Raw genomic sequence first — 26,444 nt, forward strand, 5'->3', positions numbered from 1 at the left:
CCAGACAAACAAGGGGTTAAAGAGAGGGAGGAGTGTGCTGTCAATCAGAGAAGTTGAAAATCTAAGACCTCTCACTCTGTTCTCATTCCCAGTCACATTAAAGAAAAATCACCAGTGGGATGACCCCACTAATCTGACAAATTATTGAATAAGGCAACAACAAGTTCACATGCAAACTTATTATAGCAGGAGAAGCACAGTTGTTACTAATAACATTAGTAGTTCCGTAGTTCCTTTCTGTTCAAGTGTCCCAGTCAGCCATGACACTGTGCAGTGAGCCAACGTACACACCAGGACCCTGAAACTGCTAAATGGAATTCAGCCAACTTTAGTTTCATTATGTACTTTTCCTATTGTGACAGTCAAAAATAAACACCATGGAAAAACATGTATATAGAATGACTGTACTCTACGAAATTCAGTCATTTCCAAGTACATCAATACTGGGCTCAGGTGGAAGTAGGGCCTGATAAAAGTAAACACATATATTGTGTCTGGATTAGGCACATTTTACTGGGAATGGGAAGTTATTTTTGCTTAACTTGATTCACTCTAGTAGTGCAGAGAGAAATTGTGATGGGAATGTTTCACTGTTTTCTGTTATTTTAAATACCAAGATATGATTTTCTATTACACATTGTGCACATTTGTTTTCTGTGTTTTTTCTCTCTATAGAAGGTCAGTCGATCATTTCAGCAGGTTGGAAAATTTCAAAAGTTGTAGGCAGTGCAGGGCCGCTGTTTTAGCAACCGAGTGGTTCATCGTCTCGGTAGAAGATCTTCGGTACAGTACAGTGACACTCCCCGGTTCTGTACCTGAGTCATGACGCGATGCTTGGTTTGAAGACTTTTCCCAGCCTCTGACCTGATTTCCCGGCGTCCATTAATAACGTAAATGCTTTAATAATCCACCAGAAGACAACAATGGATTTGCAGTTTGTATTTTAAAGGACATAAAGCGCTTCTGTGGGTTTTTACCAACCACATCAACGTTGCGATGCCTCGGATGTTTGTACAGTGTTGAGCGAGCTAACGCTACCACACAGTTTAACCGGCAAACTTGTCAACAAAACTCTTAAGACACTAATGGAGAATGACGGCGAAGTCTCCTCTGAGGTTCAGACTGTTTCCTCTGATGAACCGAGACGACCAAACCCAGAGCTGAGGAAACTGTTGGTTTTTAAAGTTTACAAGAGGAGGTGGTTTGTCCTGCTGGTGCTGTGTTTGTTAAACTGCTCCAACGCAACGGTGAGTAAAGTGTGTAACTTCACTTATGGTCACCTGACATTTTACAACAAAGTTAAAGATATAATATGTAACTTTTAGGCATTAAAATATCTAGATATGTGTTATTTTGTTGAGTGCTGTACTTACATGATCCCAAATGTTTCCATCTATTTTCAAACATGGAAAAATCCGTATTTTCAATCAGGTAATGGCCCGTTTTGGTTGGTCATCTGTCAATGGCGTCAGATCCCCTTTGCGCATGCGTAAACGTTGTGGTTGTTTCACAGAAACTTTTCATCCAGTTTGAAGTCACGTTTTTTACAATACAGTTTTTGTATATATATACACTATATAGTTTAATCAGGTGAAGGATTGTCGTCATCAGAAGTCTGGATCTTAAGTTATTAGAGAAAAACGTTGAGCAAATGTTAGCCGCAGTCCTGTGTTCGCAGGACAGTGTTGGAGAAACACTGATTTTTAACGTGAAACTGCTTTATTCGGTGTTTTTACCGAACTAAATAACCAGTTCTGTTTGTTTGGGAGAGGAGGAGATGTCTACGGATAATTTGGCCCCAGGTAAAAACCTTCCCAACGTCTGTATCTTAAGTTAAACCGAGTAACAAGCAGCGACGGCTCACTGGCACGATTTTTAACATGAATCTGTTTTATTCAGTGTTTTTACTGGTTTTAGTCACCTGGGTTGTTTGTTTTGGAGAGGAGGAGACCTCTGCAGATAATTCAGCTCTCGCTAAAAAAAACCTCCTGGACATTGACACAGAGGGAATCCTAACCCGGAGAAGCAGACAGCAACAGGGGTGACGACAACTCCCATGATCCCACACTACTTCACAATGTCTCTGAACTCAGTCTCTTAAATGCAAATTGTGCAGATTGATTGTGTATTTTTATTGTCAGAGTCAGAGCATTTCGATACTGAGTTACTAAGTTAATATGAAGAAGTTTTCATTAAGTAATCCTCGTTTTCGAAATAATAGTTTTTAGGGTGAGAACACAACATCTCAAAATATCACAATTTTTTTATTTTTTTTACTTTTTTTAATGTCCTGTATGGGAGCCCATTTCTGCCAAAACAATCAAACAATAAAAAAACAAAATTTCCTCTGTGAACTAAATATGAATAAATAAACATAATAAGTCATGTTGTTTTAGTCGTGCACACTGTCACTAATGTGCAAATGATCAAGTCACACTTGACATTAAACCTTTAAAGCCTCATTTAAAGGTTAGAATTGCAGTATCTCCACTTGAAGAACACGTTTCATGTCTTCATGCTCACAATGGTGTGTTCACATTTTACATATAAGGAAAAACTAACTTCAACCTTAATGCCCTCCTTTAATGGACATCTCTGACACCTCTCTTTTTCTAGCATTAAACAGCAGATGTGGTTGTGAGCACAGCAGGTAGATGACATGTGGTGCCCTCTTACGTTTGGTGGAACTTGATATCTATTCCCTGGGGATGTTGTCATTGTAAAGCAGAGCGTGCCTGGAAGCAAGCGTGCCTCTCTCAGCTATGCAAACTGTGCCCCTCCCTCACCTATTGCCAGCTCCCACAGGACTCGTCCTCTCTATGGGACCTTTTGTTTGCACGGCACTGGTGTTCCCACTCACAAAAGATGCTCAGCTGTTGGAGAGTCATTCATGATGTGGCAAATAACAGACGATGAGCCAGCTAGACATCAATCCGTGTGACACTAGCAGCCCTACTGAGGGTTGTAGATTGTTCCCCTTGTAAATTGATTTAGCATGGATTTTGAGAACTATAACGCATTGTTTACTGCCAATTGTTCTTGGCAAAGTTTAAAGACATCTGAAACTGGATGCAGAACATAAAGCACCAGATTTTTCATTACAAAGAAATGAATATAAAACCCTTGAGATTGAGATTGAGAGCAAGGAATCAAACTCTAATGTGTCAACTTATTTGCACAAGGTTGCTGTAACATACAGTATACCACTGTAACTAAAATAATGATAAAAGAGAATGAGAGATAGTAACAATAAGCACAAATCAAACTAATCTGCTTTATGTTTGAATGTGACGTTTATGAGCCCATACCGAATGGATTATGTTGATATAACCTGACCAACATTGTATTTTTGAAGTAGATACTGATGTCAATATTTAGAAGTTGAAAAAATCCAATAATGATCTATCTGCAAAGTAAAAACACATAACTTACACATGAAAGGATGATTTTTTTATGCTTAAGAATTGTGACTGAGATACATCCTGTGCAGGACATTTTACAGAAATTTTACAGTGTAAAAATAAAGTTGGCAAAGATCTCAAACCTTCCTTGTTATTTCTCAGCTGACATATAAACTGATACCGATCGATTTGTAAAAAGCTAATATCATCCTGGCCGATTTATCTTTCTAACTCCAATATCTATGATATATATGAAGATAGTTTTTAGAGTTAAGCACTAAAGAGAGATTTCTATCATTTCATTTTTACAAAAAGGTTCCACTTTTTCTGTTTCAATACAAACAGCAGGGGAAACCAGACACAAGCATCAAATGATCATCACTGGACATGTCAGAAAACCCTGTCCTCTGCAAACAGCACAGGTCTCTGGAATAACAGAAGGAGGAATGTGTGGAAATGTAAATCGCCTCAGAGAGGGGACAGGACTGACATTGTGTGTCCACATCAGCTGACCAGCTCGCGTCAGCTCGACATAAATTAGGGTTTCTTCATTGTCTGCAAAACAGAGACTTGTGCTGGTGCAGCCTGTGTGGTCTCAGTTAAGTTAACAGATCAGATTCATTCAGTCGACTCTGTGTGTTTGTGTATCAGCCCTCCATGCAGCTTGTTTACTGCGCTATTAGCACCAGTCACATTCAGTGTTCTTCACCGTGTCAGAAGCTGTAAGAAAAAATCCACATATTTAGACGTGTAGAAGCTTCTATTCTTAATTTTAGACTTTGGATTTAATTATTTTGTAAACAATGATGCACTGCTGCTAAAAAGGTGTCCTTTAATCCCTCTGCACTCACTGCTGCGTATTTGATATTGTTGTCATGCACATACTTCTCATGTAAAAAAAGAGAAATATTTAGATACTCAGGCATTTCAGGTTTCAGGTTTCTCTGTGCAGAAATCTGTGGAGAGAAATCTGTGTTAACTGGTTTCACTTTCCCAATAAGAGAAAGCAGGCGTCTTGTTTACATGACATTTAAGAGATAAGCTTACTACAGCAAGCAGTCAGTAACCCACTTACTTAAGTGCATGTAAATACACTTGTTTTTCTGTCTGTTATCCCTGTGAAAGATTCCTGTCATCCTTTGCATGCTGGGAAAAGGCTGCACTTCCTCCAACCCCCAAAAATAAAAACACCGGTGATTGTAATCAGTTCACATTCCGGGTTGATGGGAAATGAGACATGCCGTCACCTTCTACAGCAAATACTGCTAAGAAAAGTGAAATCTCTGGTGGAGCCCTGACTTTATTGCCGTCAGCCATTTACACCTAAATAATATATACATTTATTTAAACTATAAACAAAACTTAATGGTGGAGATCCTGCAAGAAGTCCTGCATTCAGAATCTTACTGACGTAAATGCACATAAGTGTCGACAGCAAAACTTGAGTGTTATATTGGAACGTGCACATGTAAGCAGCATTTTAATGTAGTCAAGTTAAGATAACTATTCAGTTTAATCTACGATGATTATTTTATATTATTTAAACTGATAATATCATATTTTATGTGTCAGATCTTAATGTTGAACGCAGCTGTAAAATAAATGTAGTGTTTAGTAAAAAGTGCAATAAATCCCTCTAAAATTAAGCTAAACCATAAAATGGAAATAAAGTACAAATTGCTCTGAGGTGCAAAACCATTGTAAAACCCACACTAATAAATTTCACCTGATCTTGTAGACTGACAGGGTGAAAGTACGAACATCTCATTCCTAAAATATCAAAGACTTTTCTACAGACTGCAGCCTTTTTCTTCATCACAGTACTGTCATCTCCCCCAGTTTGTCCTTTAGCATGAAAATGTCCGTTTGTACCCTGCGCTGTCGGGAGTGGCGTGTGTCATGTGTGTGGTGTCATATGAGAGCGCAACAAGCTGGGATACACCATTTCTTCCTCACATGAGCTGAGAAAGTCTCGCCATTTCCTCTTTTTGTGAAGCAGTATTTAGAGGTCTCATGACTATAAGATAATTGAGGAAATCTGATATTAAACTGCAGCTGCTTCTGTGGGACTGATCGCTAATAAAATACACTGGTGAAAGTGTCATTATGTTTTGACAGTTGTTAACTAGAGAGTTCATCATTATATTTTACAATGCATAATCAGTGTGTTTGATCAGTTCATATCATCACACATTCAATGATAGTCAGAATGAGGAATCTTAAAATTACATGACCAAGAAGTGTGAATGAACAAGACTGTGAGGATCCCTTGATCCATTATTTACATTGTACTTTTAACATGACATAATCACTATTTTTAGTTTTTAGTTGTATGATTATCGTACACTTAAATGGATTTGTGGATTTGCAACTGAGAGACACTGTAATTTAATTTAATTTAATTTAATTTAATTTAATTTAATTTGATTTAATTTATATCTGTGACAGAAATCAACTGACAGACAAAAGAGCGTATACTGATATTTCAGTGTTGTCATTCTGCTAAAATAAATCATCCTTCAGTTTTACCTTTTTCTTTTCTTTTCTCTTATTTTTTTTTTTTGTACTGGCTGTTGACATTTTAAAGCATTGGCTGGGGTCACAGCTCAAACCTTCACACAGTGCAGATCTACAAAATGACATTTGTGCTTTTATCCTGTCTGGTCTGGTCTCAGTGAAACAGGGAAAGTGGCTCAAGAAGTAGTTTTAGATGTTTCAGATGTTTTTAGAGGAAGTGATCACAGCTGCACGACCCAGAACTCACTAATCCAAAGCTGCAGAGTTGCACTGATGTTGTAATTACTTGTTTTTCTTCTTTAACACCATGTCGTTTTTATGCATTAAGTAATTTTTATATCCTTTTAAAGATATTTTTTATACATGAAACACATTTAAAAGTCTCAATGTTATGTGAAACATTATATGAAACATTTAGACTTCATTCTAGACTTAAAAACTGCTCCATAGTGAGTTTTATTTTCATAAATTCGTATTGGTAATAACTTTGTGGAAGTAGCTAGTTGTAGTAGACAGATCTCATTCTGGAATAAAACTCTTAATGTGTCTTCCCAGATATGGCTGACCTTTGCACCAATAGCGGACCAGTCTGCCCAGTACCTGAAGGTCTCTCTGGAAGAAGTCAACTGGTTGTCAGTGATCTACATGGTGGTGGCCATACCAGTCAGCTTTGGGACCACGTGGATGCTGGACACTCTGGGGCTACGGGTCACGGTACAAACTGAACACTGAACTAATAACTGATGTTGTTTAAATACCATGAGTAAGCTATAACCTTTTATTTTTATTTTATTTTTTTTAAACAGTCGGATATTTTCCAGAAAATGAGAAATATTCCTCTTCTATACTGGAAGATGTGTGTTTTAGTTTTAGTCTGTGAGTTTGTTTTTTAATGACAGCAGCACAAAACAAGTGGCAAGTGATTTTAAATATGTGCAAGAAAGAAAAGAGCCCAGGGGAAGATGTTAATAATGTAAAGACGTCCTGTGTGTGTGTGTGTGTGTGTGTGTGTGTGTACTGAAAGTTTTCTGATGGCTGCTGAGAGAAAACTAACTGTTTCCAGGAATAAAAAAAAACAACAGATGAGCAACATATGTTTAATGTCAGAGAGGAAAACCGAGCGGGAGGTCTTATTATGGAGGTCGTATAATCAGAGTCAGAATCATTTCCTGAAATTGAGTTTATCGGCTAAGCAGCTATTTTCAACAGCATATATTCAAATCAACAATATATCTTCAGTAAAATCAATGTTGTTATTCTCCCACTGTATTGGTTTGCAGCTGAGGAAAACTGAAATTACATAGATTCACATAATCAAAACAAAAATCTGTGCACAAATCAGCTGACAGCACTGGATTAAGAGGAGATATTGAAAAGTGAATGTTGGCGTCCTGATAAAATCAACCTTCAGTTTTACCTCATGTGCTGAGCTGACTCACACTGCACACACTGCAGATTTAGAAAAAGGGCACTCAGGCTTGAGCAAGCATTTCAAGTTGTTCTTCATTTCAATCTGCAAAACTGAACAGGGGGTCTTATTAAGCTGGTAATGTAATTCAGTGTAATTTAGTCTTTCTTCTTAGCAGCAGGAGTTCATGTGAAGTTTGCTTTGAGAAGTTGGTGCTAACAACTATGGAACAAAAAAAAAAAAAGTCACTAAATGTGACCGATGAATGAATAAGCTAAAAGGTAAAGGCAGTTCAGACACATAAGAACAGAAACTACATGACAGAATCAAAAGAGATGTATGTTAAATTCTTGTTTTCACTCTTTTCTCCTGGGAAAACCGACCGGTCTGCTGCACTGGAAATGATGTGTCATACGAATGTGATTTGTTTCAGCAGGCAAACAAGAAAGTAAACAGGAGATAAGCTGTGTAAACCCATTCATTTCTGTGTCACCAGTCACAAATTGACCTGCGGAGTTAAATCTGATTGAACTTCGACACATGAAAACACAAAGCTCTCCCCGTGAATTGTTTGTATTCTTGTTTTCTAATTTGTCTGACGTAATAATTGCTGCTTAGCCGAAGCGAGCACAAGGACCGTGACAGAGGTTCATGACAGTAACATGCTGTTTAATTTACAGCTTTGTGGACTGTTTTTTTCAGCCCACGCTAGCTCCTGCAGTTTATGTTTACAACCCTAACCCATGTGATTTCCTGTCCTTCTTGCTTTTGTCCAAACAAGTAAATTTAATCTGGAGAATTTCAGTCTTCCTGCTTCTAAAGACAGTAATTTGAACTTAATCCAAAAACAAAGACATCCTACACTATGTGATTGATTTATGATTTTTGAGAAACTATTAAAGGAGGGATAAAAACACAGTGTTTTGACCTGTCACTGCCATCTCAACCCTGCAGTTGATCCTGGGCTCCGGCCTGAACATGTTTGGAGCCCTGCTGCGCTTCCTTGGCACGCCACAGGGCACGGCGGCTGAAGTCCGTTACATATTAGTGATGCTGGGTCAGACTCTCGGTGCCCTGGCTCAGCCCCTCATCATTTTCACCCCCACCAAGCTGGCAGCTCTCTGGTTCCCCGACCATCAGCGGGCCACAGCGAACACCATCGCCTCCATGTGTGAGTGATTTACTGTTTATTATTACTCAGAGCTGGGTGGGAATTTATCTCTACAGCTTTGCATAGCTTTTATACAGCAGTTATCAATGCAATTATACAGCTTTAAAGACTTCCTGCGGGGTGTTAGTCATGCGAAATTAAAAAGAGAAAGAGAGCAACACATGAGCCAAAACAATTTAGTGAATAGTATATGTTAGGAGTGTGTTTCTTTTAGCTTATTGTGAATTTCCTTGCCCCCAAGTGACAAGAAAAATCTATTTTTGCAGCTTCAATGAGAAATAATTCAATCAAACTTGTCTATTCAAGCATCTCCAAACAAGACGTGTGAATATACTTCAATTTAGAGGATTCCAGAAAAACATCACTTTTATAAACATTTATGAAGAGAGCATGAATGGCTTGCTTCTGGTTAGTATCAGATGTATGTGTAACCAAAAAATAGCAAAATTGGTCTAAACTTAAAGAGACAGAAACTCACAATAAACTACATGTAACCTGTAGATCGGAGGCTTTTGTCATAATTCAGATTTGGGGAAAAATATGTTGATAAATGCCATTTACACCAAAATGATGAGCACTGAAAATAAAGAAAACAAAGAAAGATGCCGTATTTAATTTTTTATTCAGACCTTGTGGAAAAAAGGGGTGAATGTCCTGCTTTTCACCCTGTGATTGATGCATCTGCACAAACATGAAATAAACTTTATTATGTCATTATTATGTTATGTAATTATTATTATATTTTGGGTCAGTGCTTGTGTCTCAAGTCATATGTTCAGTTCTCTGTGTAACAATTTAAGTAGGAACTGGGTCAGTTTCAACATGTGCTGATGTTTTCTCATGTCAGCAAACTCAGCAAAGTGAAAGATGTGTTTCAGACGTAAACAACCAATGTAAAAAAAAAAAAGAAAGTACAACAGGAAGCTTTTGGATCAGAGGGGAATTCACTAAGAGTAAGGTAAAGATAAGATAAATATAAGCTTAAAGATAAGAACGGAGATGACTGAAACGTGGAACAGAAAGTGGAGGACAGAAACCAGAATAAGCCTAAATCCCACTTCTCTTTTCCCTCCTCAGCCAATCCTCTGGGCATCCTTCTCGCCAACATCATCTCTCCTCTGATGGTTCCAACATCTGCACAAATCCCTGTCCTGGTGAGTTGAACTAAGAACAGGTCTTCATCTTCTTCTTCATTGCCAACCTAAAGATGACACCTGGACCCACCATCCAGCCTTGCAGGATTTGGTTTCTCTGAGTGTTTTACCTGAAATCTGCTGTATTTATATTGGATCGCTCAGAAAACAGTTAAACCTGTTGTTACTAGAGCTCCAGATAGAAGCCTGAACCAGGAGATATAAAACTGCACTGAGATGGTTTTTTCATTCTCAAAACCACAAATAGATTTTCTTATGGATCAAAACTTCAAATAAAACACCGGAGAAATGTAAAAATAAGCTTCTGTTGAGCCATCGACAAACAACATGCGTAAATATCCAAAAATGTACAGTTGCGTGACAAAATGCTGAGCGGTTTATGGCAGTCCAGTGTCCCTGGACTGAATCTGGCCGGGGGCCTTTGTGGCATGCCACCCTCTTCTCGCCCCCTTGTCTAATGTGAACTGTCCTGTAAAGGCAAAAAATGGCTAAAACACAATCTGGAAAAAAAACATCAGTTGGCCTAGAATCGCTGCATTCCCACCGGCCATTGAGGGATTGCAGCTTCTCACACAGGAAAAAAAAAACTGCAGCTGCCCAGCTCTGTGCGCCTGTGTGTCTGAAACCTGGACGCCTCACCTGCTAATGATGATGAATTGTCTTTGATTTAAAGTGCTAACATCCATTTATCATCACATTATGTGTGTGTGTTTTGTTTTTTTTTTTCCCCCTCCTTTAGCTACTTGCCTATGCAATCCCGGCATGTATCATCTGTTTCCTAGCAACAGTGGGGATACGGAGCAGCACCCCACCAACGCCACCGTCAGCTAGCGCCGAGTCCTCGAGCTGTGAGCCGTTCGTACAGGGGATCAAACTGGTGAGGAGCAAGAAAGCAACATGATACAGGTGTAACTCTTTCCCTGTTCTCAGAGAAAAACATCCAGAAACCCACAGCGGACAGACAGAGTGAGAGAGCAGCCGGTGAAGGAAGTTTAAAGAGCCAGATACTGTAGCCAGATGACAACTTACATTAAGTGACAGTGAGAATCACTTCATTAAATGATTAATTGATCTACAGAAAATGAATCTGCAAACATTTTGATAATCGATTAATTGTTTTAAGTAAAGTAGTAGTAAACTTAATATGTTTAGGTTTCAGATGTTGGTTTGACAACATGACACATTTTAAGACTTCACTTTGGACTCTTGAAACGGCTCACAGCAAAAAAACGTTTAGTATTAGCAGTTGTAGGCTTTTTTAGCAAATGAAAAGTAATGGGACACACAGCAGTTCCTCTAGAGACGCGGTGTGACGAAGAGTTTGAGTCATTTAGATTTACACCGTCATAAAGCTGGGGGGCTCACAAGGGACAGAAAAAACAGTGGTCAAAATCAAAGTAGGTTAGATATCCTATGGTTCAGGCACCTAAAACACTAGATCCTACAATTCCCATAATGCAGCTCCTGTTAGACCCCTCTGCTTGGTAAAGATTCAAATCCTCCTCGCTCCACTGCCCCAGTCTGTAACACAAGCTTTCTGTTATGAAGTTGTAGTGATCGAACCCAAGATGAGACGTCGCCATCAAACTCCGTTGATGTGTAAAATCTTTCCCAGTGACAGACAGGTGATGTTTTCCTCACTCGGTTTCTTCTGCAGTTACTGAAGAACAAAGCCTACCTCATCCTGCTGCTCTGCTTCGGCTCGGGCATCGCCGTCTTCACCTGCTTCTCCACGCTGCTGGAGCAGATCCTGTGTGTGCAGGGATACACCAACGTAAGTACGCCACAGTGGTTTCCATGGGGATCGGGGAGATAAAGTAGCATCAAATGAGCAACGCAGGCAGCAGATTTGATAAGAAACAATACACCAATATCTGTTTTGACAGCAAAAATATGATCTGAGGTAGGTGATGGAACAAAGTGAAAGAATAAAAGATGCCGGTCTTTTGCATAATTGATGCTAAATGTTTTAGAAACACTCAGATACAGAATGAAGTTGTAACATCTCACCCCTGCAGGACTTTGCCGGCCTGTGCGGCGCTCTCTTCATCGTGTTCGGCATCGTGGGCGCCGGCGCTCTTGGACTCTATGTCGACAAGACCAAGAAGTTCATCGAAGCCACAAAGATCAACATGAGCTTCTCCGCTCTGGCGTGCATCGCCTTCTCCGTGGTGAGAACGCAAGGCGGGAGTAGTTTAAAGCTCGACAGCAGTTTTACGCATTTTAATCTGTAAATGCATTTAAATGGTAACGTTTGTATTGATTTACAGCTTAAAAACACACCTCTAAACGTCTTACCTTTAATAATTATAAATGTACAGAAATAAACATGTAGAACAGAATCGACCTCTACTTAGGGAAAACACATTAACGCCTCACTTTAAGTCTCCCTGTTTAGCATTTAATAACAGTATATAAACATTAAATAAATGGCTATAAATACACTTAGAGCTGCTTACAACTACATTACTGTGTGTTACAAACCATTTATTAAACGTTTATATGCTAAATAGGGCGATAAACCTCTGAAGTGATGTGATGCGTCTTGGAGTGGTAGATTTCTTTATCCCAGAAAAGGTTTACAGTGGATTCATGTGAGGGTGATACAAGTGCACGTCTGCAGTGTGTGACACAAGCTGACGGGTAAACAAACAAAGGGAATGGGAAGTGTTTGATGTGCAAACACTTTAAAGAGTTGGCTTCTGTTCTGTATTGTTTTGACAGATTTTACTGTAACGCAGCAGTTCACTAAAGTACAGCATGAATAAAAATCACTATGCGAGGTTATGTAGAGGACACCGACAGGATACAGAAAACTTTCTTTGTTTTTTCTTCTCCATTAAGGTTATAATTAAGATGCCCTGGATCTAACCTCACTGCTGAAACACAGAATCGAACTAACCCCTCAGTGACATGTTGATATGTTGATGTTCTCTTGAGCTCAGAGCTTGTGTCCGTCTGCTCACCTTCTCTCAGGTGTCTCTGATGCCGCAGCAGAAAGCCGCCGTGGCAGCCGCCTGCTCCCTCTTCGGCTTATTCGGTTTCTCCATTTACCCGGTGGCCATGGAGCTTTCTGTGGAGTGTTCGTACCCGGTGGGAGAGGCCACGTCAGCCGGGCTCATCTTCGTATCAGGGTATTAATGTCTGAGCAAAACACACACACACACACACACACAGCATGACATGTTCTTATTAAAGGTCCCATATTTTACACATTTCTGGAGTTTCATTTTTTATGTTTTTACTGATGTGGATTTTCTAAAAGGTGCAGACCAGTTTAAATTGATTTCACTCAGATTTCATGACCCCATACATCTAAAAAGGAGGAAAAGAAAACTCTGTTTACAGTAGATGATGTGTTGAAGCAGACAGTGTAGCTGAAAACATGCTTCATATGATGAAAAGTAAATGAAAAGATGATGAAAACATGCAAATGAGCTGTTGATTATGCACCACAGTCACTCAAAGTAAAAAAAAAAAAAAAAGAAAAGCTCTTTGTACAGCAGGTGATATTTTTATATTTATATATTTTACATTTCCATCTGCATTTTATATCTTTTTTTTTTTTTTGGATGGATGTGCTTTATGTGAACTTCATGTCAGTCGTGGCGGCTTTGTCATCCCTCTCCAGGCAGGTTCAGTCTGTTCTCTACATAATCATCCTCCAGGCTTTGACCAAACGTCTCGCCGACGCACCTCTGTCGACCTGCGGGGACGCCATCCTGAGCTGGAGAGGTAGGTCACATGATGTCATGCCGACACGAGCGTCGAACGGAGGCGACGTCAGTGGGAATCAAACCTGACAGTGTCTTGTCTTTTTTTATTTGTTTTGATTTGGAGGAGTTTGTGTGTGTGTGTGTGTGTGTGTGTGTGTGTGTGTGTGTGTGTGTGTGTGTGTGTGTGTGTGTGTGTGTGTGTGTGTGTTTACTGATCTCAGCTCAAAGATTTCAGCTTATTAAAGTACAAAATATTAACAAGTGCACAAGGAAATTTTGTTTAATTTATCTTCAGTTTCCCTTGTTTACATTTACATTTACTTTTGTAATCGTTGTTTCTACTTAAACGTTTTGAGCTGTTTGATTTGGGTGATGTAACTTCTCTTTCATTCTCTGCACTGCTCTTTCTAACTGGGTTTTGAAAGGTTTTCCATTATTAAGTCTATTCAGTTCAAATGTATAAAAAAAAAAAACACGAAAAAGAACAAACACAAGCAGATGTAGTGAATTAGCAACATTTGCAGCCGTTAATGACAACAACATTATAAAATGTGTAAATGTCAAGGTTTATCTGAGGACATGAACCAGGTGCATTTGTTCACATTTTATTATTTCTGCACACGTACAGCACAGTCAGTCACTCAGTCACTTGTTAACAATGTAATATGATCATTGCAGCCATTAAACAATAAGCTGCAAAAAAATAATGATTATTAGTAGGTTTGACATGAACTTCCTCCCCTTTCCAGTGATTTCCTGCTTTATCAACATTCACTTTACCGTCAAACAACTAGTGTTGCCGTGCATGTTTCAGTTCCTGTGAAGTGTGAACCTTTATCTGGTGGTTTTTTTCTCTCGCCCTCAGTGCCGACGCTGGTGATGGCCGGACTGTGCAGCGTCTTCACCTGCTGCTTCATCATCTTCTTCCACACCAGGTACAGACGACTGGAGGCCGAAGAGGAAGCGATGTACGTGACCCCCCAAATCAACGATTCAGCGACCGGCGACGACGCTCCGAGTGTGGACACGTAAACCTGAAGCGATAGAGAAACAGAGGGGATTATGGGTGTTATCACAACTACAGTTTGTTTTCTTTGGGATGAAACAGAGTAGAAAAGTTTATTTTGGTAACCTCAGCTTAATGAGTGATTTTTTTTTTTTTTTTTTTGAATCACGATGATTCTTTTGATATTGGGGCCAAACCTTTTTGTACGTTGAGTTACAATAACAGATTCAACTTTAATATGATTGTTACTAACAAATAATCCTCAAGATATCAGAAGACGATATATCAGCTATTGATCTGATGAAATAAGCTCAGCAGATTGTTCTCGTCATTCCATTACTAAATGGAAAATGTATTTCCTAACACTGATTGATTGTGCGTTTTTACAGATGAAAAAAAACTGTGTAACTGTAAATTTGTGTAAATATGTTTTGTTCTGTTTTTTACTGTGGCAGGTCTGTTTGAGGAATCCCTGTCAGCTGGAAAATAATTCTCTGAGTGGAAGCAAAAACTTAACATTCCTGTTCAGATCAGATGATTTAAATGATTATTGACTTCAAGGTTATTTTTTTAACACAACTTACCTTTGATTTAGGTAATAAGAGAGAAAATGAAGACAGACACACCTGCTGCAGGGAAACATCACATCCTGTAGCTGCTCACTCCCATTATTCACCCACATATAATTCTGGGGGAGAGGTTTAGACACGAGACCAAACTGCTGCTCTCACAAATAAAAAGTTTCTTTGAAAGCAACCACTCCGTGTACGGGAAGCTAAACTCCTCACCTTGACTTACAGGAAGAAAACACAGGTAGTATGGGACACCAGTGTGGAGTCTCATTACACAACCTGCTCTGGAAAAATGCACATTTTCCATTTTCCATCAAATTTAACAGGTACATCCTCAAACTGACTGTGTGTGTGTGTGTGTCTGTGTGGCTGTGTGTGTCATCATTGTGATGGTTCAGCACATGGCAGAGTTTGTGTATCTGCATTCCCTCAATGCACCAACAAATGCATGAACTGTTGTACGACTCAAAGCACAGCGGGGCTTTAAGCTGCGTTGCATTGTGGTCTATGTCTTACCGCTGTGTAAGAACTGCGGGTTCTCTTTGATTCTCAGGGTCTGACAACGAAACACCTGAAGCTTTACTGCTGATGTTTTCTCCTCTGGAGCTGCTAGAAATAACTGGATGTGCTGTCACATCATCGCAGGCTCGTCTGTATCTTATCCTTTGGTACTAAATCCACTGTTAAACGTTTACTAACATATTCTGATTGAAATGCATTACCTTCACGTTAATCAGGCTTTCTGCAGGTTTCTCAAAACCAAATGTTTTACTGTTTGTTAAAATCCAAATGTGTCAATGTGCAGACGAAACCAAACAGTGTAATTCTACTATTGTGCCACTAATTATCCTGTTCTGTCATTTAAAGTGCGTCTGTCATTGTGTTGTGGTCATAGACCCATAACAGCATATAACTGCTTGTTAAAGCCTTAATTTTGTAAATGGACAGTTGTGGGTTTTGTGCAATAAAAAAAAGAAACTGATTGTGTTCACTGTGGGAACTGTTGGGTTTGTCTCTATATTTACTCTGTGAAGTGTATAGAGTTCCTTTGTGTTATGATTTGGCGCTATATGAATTAAATTAATTTGAAATCGACAAAATAGGCAAATGAAGGTTCTGTTTATGGTAAATGACACATTTGTATTTTAACTGTGCATTGAATGTTTTATGTTACTGTTAAGACTAATAATGTTGTTTTATATCTTTCAAAGGAGGTATTTTGTTGAACTTGAATGATGTGTAGTGAAGATGGACGTCTGACTTCACCTGCTCCACCTTTTTCCTTAAGAGTTGATCATGCGTAAGGCACATACATCTGTAAATACAAGCACTTCTTCAAATTTCTAAATTAGAAAATAAAACAAGACTTGGTCAAAACCTTGTACATGGCTGGACTGTGTATTGTCAGTGAGTGTGTTTACACCAGTATCCTGGTTATGATCAGGTTGATGGAGTATCCTGGTTGTGTTTTGTGCGTGTGAACAGTTTATCCTGTTTTCAGAAACCTGGATATATATATCTATATCTATATAGATATATATATGTACCTGGAGTACTCCGATAGAAACCTGCATATTTGTTGTAACATTGTCATTTTTTCCTGCTTTAAATAATGAACACACTGAAAATCTCGAGTGAGTTAATATTATTCCATCGTAGGAGAACTGCAAGGCTGCGGCCAAGAATGAATTTCATTAATAACACAGCTGACGTTTACTTTCTTTAATAATCCCATGATAGGAAAATAGTAAAAAAAATCCCGTCCTTACTCCCTGAAATTGCTTTTTTCGTCTGACCAACAGTTGAAAACCCCAAATTTTTAAGGCTACTGTCACAAACATTAAAACCAGCAAATATTCACATTTGAGAAGCTGGTACCAGAGAATTTGGGGCATTTTTTTCCTTAAAAAAAAAAAGACTTATTTTTCTGTCAATCAACTAATTGATTGATCAAGTAATTATTCAATCTGCAAAGTACTAGTTGAATTCTGGGTGCTGAGGAAATAAAGGAAGTGCCATTTATAGTGCAGGTCAGTCGGGGCCCAACAGCTTCCTCCGCTGCCCTCTAGCAGGTTAATCTGAGAGTGGGAACATCAGATTGCTGTTGGCCTGTTACAGACTAAATCAATTAAAATGGTGATAAATTCATTTGTAGTTGAAACTTAATTTGACTTCCTCTGGCTTTGTTCATTTATTATTAAGGAATAAAATTGGATTCAGTTCATGAGTAATGTTTCCTACTGTGATTCATCCATGAACCAGTGACACCAGAACAAATTCCTGCACACCTATTCCCCATGAGGCCTCAAGAGATTTTAGGAATGATCACACTAAGTATAAGATAACATAAACCAGACAGGAAGATGTTTGAGTGGCAGTTTGTGGCTGAGGTCCAGAAAATGACAGAAACAAGCAGATGGCTAAAGACTCTGGAGAGTTTAATTATTTCCGAATTGCACAAAAAAAACAAATATAAAAAAGTAGAGCGCTCTCTAGATTCAGAATCACTCAGAGCCGACATGAAGTCTCCTCTCCTATGATCGTTTCTCCAGCTCCGTCTGGACTCAGACAGTTCCTACAGTTTTAAAAAGACCCATTCATAAGAATACGAGCAGGATGTAAAAATGAACACAACGGGAAACCAAATTAAAAGAAGAAAAAAAAAAAGAAAAGGTAAACACAATTCTAAAAAAGAGATTACTACAGCAAATTAATGACAGGATTTGTCAAACAGACTCTTGCACATAACTGACACATTGAATGGCACCAAACACAAAACAAGTCAATTAAAAAAAAAAAAAAAAACTGTAATGAGGAGATTCTTGATGCAAGAGCTGGTAGTTTCTAATGTGTAAGTTTAGCACAGGTACACATTTCATGTACTCATGTATCTCACGTTCACATTTGTGCGTCTCAGAGCTGCAGAGCACAGAACTGCTGGTAGACGGCCAGGATGTGGTGGTCGAGCTCGGCGGTGAACAGCAGGTTCTCCAGGGTTCCCATGTACTGCTGGATGGTCACATGGTGCTGCACGACGAGGAGAGAGACACCATGCGTGAGCAGTGCAGGCGGATTTGACTCACAAAAAAGTAGCCGTAAATTGTACCCGATCTGCGTGTGTGTGAATGTTTTACCATGAGGAAGATCTGCTGCAGTCGCTCGATACAGTTTTTGTACCAGGGCGTGCTGATGTCGACGCTGCCGGTCTCACAGCGAACCAGATGCTCCGTCAACAACATGATGAAACGCTGAGAGAGGGAAATTAAAAAAAAAAAATCAACATTTAATAAAGTGAAGTCCCTTCTCCCATCCTGCACCGTCAGGAAATGTCCCGAGTCAGACTAAAATGCCTAATACACACTTTAGCTAATGACGCTCCACAATAAGGCTTTGCGCTGCTCTTGTCTCAGGTTTAGAAGTCGCTCGCCTGAAGAAGAAAAAACCGGAGCCTTCAGTACCTGGAAGATGACGAGGAAGAGGTTCTTCTGTTCGCTCTGAGCCGACTCCACCTTCTCCTGTAGCCTCTCGATCTGCTCCTCCAGCTGACCCTCCTCATCCTCGCTGTTCTTGTCCATGTCCTCGTCATCACCGCTGTCCCTCTGTTGACGAACAAGCACAAACAATAAAATCCTTTAATCAACTGATCATTTACTTTTTTTTCTCAAATGAAGGACTTTAAATAAATAGTTATTTTATAACCTGACATAATAGATGTGATGGATAAACATACCCTCTTATGCTGCTGTTTCTCCAGCTTGTCCTTGGCCTCCTCCAGCTCCTTCTGGATCTTCTGGACGTGTTTGTTCATCTTTCGAATGGTCGAGTGCAAAATCTCCCAGATGAAAAGTCTAGATGAGGTTAAGAGTTTGTTTTTTTTTAGTTTACTGGCCCAAGACACAGAAAACATTTTATTCAAGACACTTAACGTGAAAAGTAAAGCAGGACAGTAGAAAACAGAGCATTAGTTTATTATGTCCCAGCAGTTCAGTATATTGAAATGGAAAAAAATGTAAGATATAACCTGATAAAACCAGAGAAAGCTGATTTTCCTCAAACTTTAACCTTTAAAAGGTTAAAAATTCTCTCTTTCTTGATGCCCCACCTGGTAAACTCGTGAGCCATGTCCTGAGAGAAGAGCCAGTTGGCCACAGCAGCACAGTCAACAATCTGTGTCCGAATCAATTTGTCCACCAACACTGCGATTATCTACAACAGCCAGGACACAGTTGATGATGAACCAACTCTTCACTAAAACTCAGATTATTCACGTGTAGATCATTTAACATTCATATTTTTGTACAGAGATCAACTTCTCTATAACTGACAGAGTCGAAGTTTCAATCAAGATCTAGAAGACATGAGAAACACAGTTCTTACTTGTGGGTGGTTCCTCCACACTTCATAAACCACTTTGAGGATGTGCAGCTTCCCCTCGTCGCTCTCCGTCAGGGTCTTCAAGATTTCATGAAACCTGGAGGAATCAGAGGGTGAGACCAGCAGCTCTGGATTCATTCATTCATTCAATACAAAATGTGTTCAGCCATTACAAAAAATATGACAATTAAAAGACACGACAATTCCAATTTTTACACGCTGCTTTCTTTCTCTTTCTGTTGCAATCATATCATTTCATCTTTTAGGCGGTTGATATAACCATGGACAGCTTTCAAACTCTGGCCTGTGGACCAGGAAGCTCCACAAATGCCAGACTTGAGGTCTTTCTTCACCTGAATGAGGCTAATTTCAATATGACATTTCAGTTTGTTCAGTTTGAGACATGAAAACTGGTGGAAAAACTCATTTGAAGACAAAAATAAAGGTGATTTATTTATATCATGGTGAGTAAAACTGACTTGGCGAGGGCACTGAACGAGTGGCTGAAGGATTTGGCCGCCAGGTGGAGAAGAGTTTGCAGGAACACGTCGATCTTCAGAGGGTTGAAGCTCTCCCCTTCATCTGGGAGGAGAGAGAAGAGGGAAAGAGAACAAAGTAAGAAGAGTGGAAAGGAAAAGAAATATGCAATTTTAACCAACAGACTGAAACTGATATTTGGATAAATGTCAAAATCAGTCTCATTTAAATGCAGAACACTGGAGAGTTTCAGGTGAACTGACAAAGGTTGGGTCATCCATCCTCCTGTAACAGTGAGTAGAACCCCTCTAAGGTAAAGCCTTCAACATATTAATGTCAAAAATCTTTATCAATTCTTACAATGGTTATTAAAGACATCACAACTAAAGGAACCACTGTAGAACCATGAGCTCTCTTCTTACTTCCATGTGTGTTTTAATGGGGGTTAAGTAGTGATAATGTAGATATGCTTCTTTTCGTCAGCTTGTAAAGAAAATTCAAGTCACACAAAAACTAGTACTATGTTTTTGCATGAGCAGATAATGATATTTCTCTCTCAGAAGTATTGTCAAGAAAATTGTCTGCAATTAAAATAAAATAAATGAACCATCGTCGTCTTCCTGGTTGGGGTTGGGCACTTCTTTGAGGATGGTCAAGATCTCCTCGTTGGACGCTCGGTTCTTGATGGCATTTCCAACAGTGATGGATGCAGGGTAACCAGGTAACGAAGCTGTGAGGCAGGAGAGACATTTCGTTAGGTTCGTGTCTACGTGTTATGTGCTAGTCACAGAAAGGTTTGACTCCTTGACCAGGCTTATGGTCGGTACTCATGTGCGTCTATTTCGAAATGTGCTGCCTTTTGCTGACAGTAAGACACGAAAATCCTCTCCAGATGTATGATTTCTGTATATCATACATTTCAAGTGTTCTTACCAGCGCTCTCATCTGCATATTTGAAAATGAAGATGGGTTCAGCAGGGATGAGGGCTGCGAAGGTGGGAGGGACGATGTCCACTATCCTCTGATGGTACGAAAGTCTGCAAGGAAAAAGAGCAAACAGACAACTGTAGGTCAAGGGGGAACTTTCCTGATTAAATGTCCAAATAAGTACATACGAATAATGGGAAAACATGTAATATTGCATTAAAGCTTCACTAAGGAGAGAAAATACTGGGAAAAACAAATAATATCAAGTGAACAAAGCATGTCTGGGTTTAATAGGATATTTAAAAAAACGGTACTGAGCTGCAGGTTCACAGGCCACATCAGATCTACTTAACTTTGTCACATGAGAGGTAGAAAATTAGCATTTAAACTCTTTATAGCTTAAAGAAAACATGAATAATGATTTAATACCTCATACACTTCTCCAGAACTTCTTTGACAAACTTGGGCTTGGGTTTCTCTAGATCCAGGGTCAAGCAGTCAGCCCTTTACAAAGACACGCCATCACATTATCAACTGTTCTGTCCACATCTAATGACTGACAATGACAATTAAAAACTATGAATAGCTGCCGTCTCTGTTGCAGAATCACCCACCAGTCATCCCAGCTCCATCGAAACTGGAAATTGCTCAAATGATGAGAAAACCAGTTGATTAGTCTGAAAGTAAAAAGGAAATGTGGAGAGAGACGAGACGACGGGGTTACATCACAGACAGGAACCACTTCAGTGAGGTTTTCCGTCATTGAGGAAAAGTAAACGTGCACTAAGATTACCTGTCTATGCAGATGGTGTTCATGGTGTCCAGTCTCATGTACAGCATCTCTGTGGCTTGAGCCAACTAACAGGCAGGTGTTAAGGTAAAGTTTCTTCAAAATGATTTAGTAGCATTTTCTGTTCTGGGTGGTTTTATTTTGTAATTTAGAACTCTTGACCGTCACATAAAAAAATAATAAAAATCTATATAAGTATTTAATAATGAGTCAGTTTAAAGGGTTCAAGGGTTAGTGGAAAATGAACTTGTGTTAAAGGACACCCCTGACATAAACTGTAGTGACACAGACCATCAAGGATACAACTTGTGGCAGTGACCCCGGCTGCAGTTTGCAGAGTTCAATAAGCAGTGTGGTGTACATGACGTCGATGTGAGGCGGAGCGGGCAGCTGGAAAAGCTCGCCAAAGATCACCTTAAAAAAAAAAAACATAAATATTTCAGACCAGCCTTTATTTTTTTCCTCTCATTTCTCAGCATGTAGCTTGTGTAAAACACTGTTTACCTCCACGATGTGATAGTTGAGCGGAATCTTATTTTTCCCTGGATAACTGAGTAACTGGGCAGCACTGAGGCGTAATAAAGAACAATCAGAAACGTTAAAACGTGTGAGTCGGAGTTCAACGTTCAACATTCAGACTTGACAAAAATGAAACAAGATCAAGTTCGTCACCCACCATGTTTTCCTCTCTTTCCAGTGAGTCTTGATGATACAGTGCAGGTTTTCTTCAATGACAAATCTCTCCACAGAATGACTGCCAGGCATAACGGGACCCTGAGAATAAAGAGCAGAGAAATTTATAAACTGTGAACATTAAAGATACCAGATACCTACTTGTTTACAACTCGTCCATATTCAGTCGTGCTTTGTTTATACGGAATATCACAGATACAGGTGTGACATTGTGTATTTGCAATTCTGTTTTTGACTTTTCAGTATGAATTTGTGCTCAAAATGTCTTCAACGATGCATAACGACTGTATTTTTCTTTTTACAACCTTATACATTCTTCTCATTGTCTACAGTGAAATCAAAACACATTAAGTTTATATTCTCAACTCACACAACCTCCTGGTAATTCATTTGGAGATAATCATTTTTGAATGTTTTAGAAGCTGCCTGCAACGTTTTAATTAACAAAAACAAATTAGTAACATGCTGACAAGTGTTTTATCAAAGGCAAAACCGTGTGTACCTCGGGGGCATCGGTGTAGTCGAACATGCGGAAGACGACGCGGGGCATCGGGTACTGGGCGTCGGGCATGTGGCCCGGTGGGGTGAAGGGCGGCAGGTTGTGCTGCAGAGCCTCACACAGCACGCTGTCGAAGGCGATGTATGGACGAAGGATGTGACGCTCCTGCCAGCGGTCTTTCTTTAGCTTTTGAATCTGAGCCCAGAGGCAGTCCAGGTACTGGAAGGAGGAAAACGAAAAAACATCACTATTAAAGGCAATGAAAACTGCTGGTCCTAAACTTCAACCATGTAACTGGAAAGTGAAATACTGTATAATTCAGTAAAACAACACAGCAGCTGTAGAACTGCTGTGTGACACTCACCTCCTCTTGGGGATGAGGTGTCTCTGCTGTCCACACCTGCAGCATTGGGACATGAGTCTTCACTCTCCTCCTGAAAATGATGCAAGAGTCAGCTGATAGGTGTGATCAAAGCACAGAGTTAATCATGAGCAAGAAATAAAAATGACAAGCTTAGAAAAAGCAAAATTAGACTGAGAGCAAGAGTGAGAAATCCAAAAACAAAAAGGAAAAAAGGCAGATGTCGTACTTGAGGTAGCCTTCGACCTGGCTGAGGAGTCGGTCCATCTCAACATCCTTCTTCTCATAAAGCTCCTTACCGACCCAGGGCAGACAGGACAGAACCACATACACAAACCAGTCTGACCGAACCTGAGGACACAGACAAACATCTCTTACAACACTGCATACTTAACAGTTGAAACTCAAATACCACCTTGCATTAATACCTTTTGCAAAGAGCTCAAATTAAATGATATAACCATTAATCTTTAGGTTTGTATGATAAAAGTGGCTTTGAAACATTTCAGTATTATTTTATTTTGTCTCTTTTCAGATTGGATTTATATTATTTTCCTCCATTTTACTTTTTTAATCCACCAACAGTTCATCTCTAACCTTTCCTGCTGCCCTGACCTCTTTTCAAATACATTAATGACACCTCAACCTTCTACTTACCTGTGGTACATCTTCTTCTTGAGTAACACTGACAAAATTTTCAAACATGGCCACCATAGAGGGAGCAGCAATCACATGGCAGTTGACCAAGTCAGACAGAAAACGCACCTGCAAAAAGAAGACAATATGTTTAAAAATATAAATACATAGTAATATGCCGATGCTTTTAAAAGCCGTATGTCAGGTGCTTCTAGAAAATTAGCTCACCAAGTAAACGGCTTCATTGTACAAGTTGTTTTTCAACGTCTCCTTCAGTTGCCTGATCATGGCCTCAACAAACTCGCCCCCGAAGTTGTAGTTCCTGGCATTGAGGAGGCCAACTAAAGTGGTATACACTGTCAGCTTCTCAGGTAGGAGGCGAGCGCTGTCAACAAAAGGCGATTCAGTGAGAACAACCAACTAAAAGACCCTTTTTACCAATGAAAGGGTATTAGTATGAACTTACACAGCACATAAAATGCGCAGGATTTTGTTTTTGTAGTTTGGAAGATCTGCCTCTAAGACACCTGCGAGGCCCTCCAGGTTGCTCTCCAGGGACGATGTACTCTGTGAAGACATATGAAGCAATTTAGCATTTGCAATATTAATCAAACTAAGCAATTCAACAAAAAGCACTTTACTGTTAAATCAGCCCTGCATTTTTCATTTGTTTTTGCTCAAACACAGTATTCTTCATTGCAGCAAGTATCACCAAATGCTCTGGTGTTTGTCTTTAGAAGTAAAGCATTGCACCAGTGATGTAAGGCCCAATCTCTCCAGAGCTAAGGGTTCGATCTCCAGTGAAGCCACCCATACTGAAAACATAAAACTCTACTCCTACTACTATGAAACAACAAGTACCTGTGCTGACTCCTTACCTTCTCCCCCACACGACATATCAGTGACTCAAGACGGTCTTCAATCTCAATTGGCTCCGATGTTCTCCTCCTTTTATGGGGCTGACCTCCTGGAAGGTTAAAGGAGAGACACAATAGAGTGAGTGGAAGGAAAAACATTAGCTAAGAGCTTTAACTCAAGGGCAGCCTTGATGGGAAAATCCACCCTGAAATAGAAAAATACATGCACATACAATTTGTAAAAGACTGTACAGCTTAAACACAAGCTACATTTTAAACTGTGGTTTGTCCTTAAAGAGGCATTTTACATATGAACACTGGTTTACCCGTCACAGGGAGAGCTAATCAGCCTGCAGTAATAGTTGAAATGTTTCCTGTTGCTCTCAAGGAACTTTCCATGGACAGAAAAACTATGTCATCTGAGTCATCTCAGCCTGGGCTCTGTGAAAGACGGCTTCTAGAAATGCTAGTGAGTTGCACTGTGGGAATTGTTCTTAATATATCTTGAACCATGCCTGGGAATAAATGTCAGGATATTTTAACCTCTGCTGGTTCAATTTTTACCATTTCTTTTCCATGGTCTGCCCACCAACAGAGAAAGCAATACTTAACTGCTGGAGTAGTCCTTTAAATTACATTGTAGAGAAAGTCAGCATAATAATACAATTTTGATACATATCCCTAGGAAGCTCCATAGACAGTGAACAGTGAAACTGGAGTTGACTAGTCAATTAATAGCAACTATTTTTGTGCTAAATGCTAAATAATTGATGGTTGCAGTTTCTCAAATATAAGGATTTAATATTTATCTTATATGAATTTAAACTCATGAGATTTGGATCATGTACTACTGGTGGATAAAACTTGACATTTCAAGACTGTAGGAAATAAGTATGTGGTTATAAGTAGAATTGTTCTGGGATGTTCTATAGAACACAACTGTGATCACAGATGTCATCAACATTTGCTTTTGCTGTCTTTCTCATACTCCTGAACCTGTAATTGGGACCATAATGTTTTAGATCAGGAGAGAAGTTTGACATTTTACAGACAAGAAGAAAATAATGGCCAGATTGATTGATAATGAAAATAATTGTTAGCTGCACCCTTGAGTGAAACAATCCATGAGACTCTATGACAGCAGTTCAAATACTGGGACACTGACATTGTGTCTGATCCTGAGCTGGAAAGTAGCATCTTTAAAATGGCCTGAACGTTACGACTAACAGAGTTCCTGCAGGTTCACCAAATTAAGAGACTTCAGGCTTTCATCGATCATTTTAATATCACATTGAATTATATAGGGTTCTTTCCACAAGTATAAAAGATATAAATGAAAAAAGATGTTTTCATGATTCTCAGTAGCTGGTTACCGCCCCCATGGTAACTACACACGTTAACATCAGCTAACGGTGAACGTACCGGTTAACTCTGCCGCTGAAAGGACAGTTTGCTTCTCGTTTTAAACCACGTTAATTAAAATAAACATTAATGGATATTTACTGTTGATCACATTTTTGGATGACGACAACAAAACCCAAAACTTGGCCTCGTAAAATAGTTAAGCAATAATCATGCGTGAATGCACCAAGCCAAAGATTAACACGCTAACGTTAGCTAGCCACCACTCGTTAGCCCAACGTTTGAATTACATATGTAACGTTCACTTACCGTCATTCTCGTCGCTTTGTCGTCTCCTGGACATGTTTCTCTACTATTCGACGTGAATGCAAGGTAATATGTCGAGAAAAAAATGAATATGAAACAAAAGAATAAGTCGGTTAAACAAGCTTCTGGATCGTTCAGCCTGGCCGCTACCAGAGCAGAAAAATAAAAGCGGTCTGATTCAAGTGAGGCACATCCGGGGTCAACCGGAAAGTGCAAC

General features: G+C 39.4%; 2 protein-coding genes across 4 annotated transcripts; one reads left to right on the forward strand and one right to left on the reverse strand.

Annotated features, from left to right (window-relative positions):
• Positions 1-852: 852 nt before the first annotated feature.
• Positions 853-14,513, forward strand: mfsd7 (major facilitator superfamily domain containing 7). Of its 2 annotated transcripts, XM_022759926.1 has the most exons (10): positions 853-1,247; positions 6,474-6,632; positions 8,281-8,497; positions 9,575-9,651; positions 10,391-10,528; positions 11,309-11,425; positions 11,670-11,822; positions 12,628-12,785; positions 13,283-13,386; positions 14,233-14,513. In XM_022759926.1, the coding sequence occupies exons 1-10, from the start codon at positions 1,086-1,088 to the stop codon at positions 14,397-14,399; spliced, it is 1,452 nt and encodes a 483-aa protein (XP_022615647.1). In that variant the 5' UTR covers positions 853-1,085; the 3' UTR covers positions 14,400-14,513. The 2 variants fall into 2 exon arrangements, with proteins under 2 accessions (XP_022615647.1, XP_022615648.1); XM_022759927.1 differs by lacking the exon at positions 14,233-14,513 and having other exon boundaries at positions 13,287-13,380.
• Positions 14,320-26,419, reverse strand: ncbp1 (nuclear cap binding protein subunit 1). Of its 2 annotated transcripts, XM_022759925.1 has the most exons (24): positions 26,231-26,419; positions 24,581-24,669; positions 24,169-24,269; positions 23,931-24,087; positions 23,724-23,831; positions 23,296-23,417; positions 23,070-23,139; positions 22,709-22,924; positions 22,190-22,287; positions 22,018-22,081; positions 21,817-21,927; positions 21,517-21,581; positions 21,338-21,400; positions 21,153-21,227; positions 20,730-20,833; positions 20,404-20,526; positions 19,799-19,901; positions 19,323-19,416; positions 19,048-19,151; positions 18,676-18,793; positions 18,404-18,544; positions 18,080-18,193; positions 17,842-17,972; positions 14,320-14,401 (listed from the first exon to the last, which is right to left on the reverse strand). In XM_022759925.1, exons 1-23 carry the CDS (start codon positions 26,262-26,264, stop codon positions 17,859-17,861), a joined length of 2,388 nt encoding a protein of 795 aa, XP_022615646.1. In that variant the 5' UTR covers positions 26,265-26,419; the 3' UTR covers positions 14,320-14,401; positions 17,842-17,858. The 2 variants fall into 2 exon arrangements, with proteins under 2 accessions (XP_022615646.1, XP_022615645.1); XM_022759924.1 differs by lacking the exon at positions 14,320-14,401 and having other exon boundaries at positions 17,363-17,972.
• Between the last annotated feature and the right edge of the window lie 25 nt (positions 26,420-26,444).

Source organism: Seriola dumerili, unplaced genomic scaffold, assembly GCF_002260705.1.
Source record: "Seriola dumerili isolate Sdu_G_001 unplaced genomic scaffold, Sdu_1.0 BDQW01000331.1, whole genome shotgun sequence".
In the NCBI taxonomy this organism is placed as follows: domain Eukaryota; kingdom Metazoa; phylum Chordata; class Actinopteri; order Carangiformes; family Carangidae; genus Seriola; species Seriola dumerili.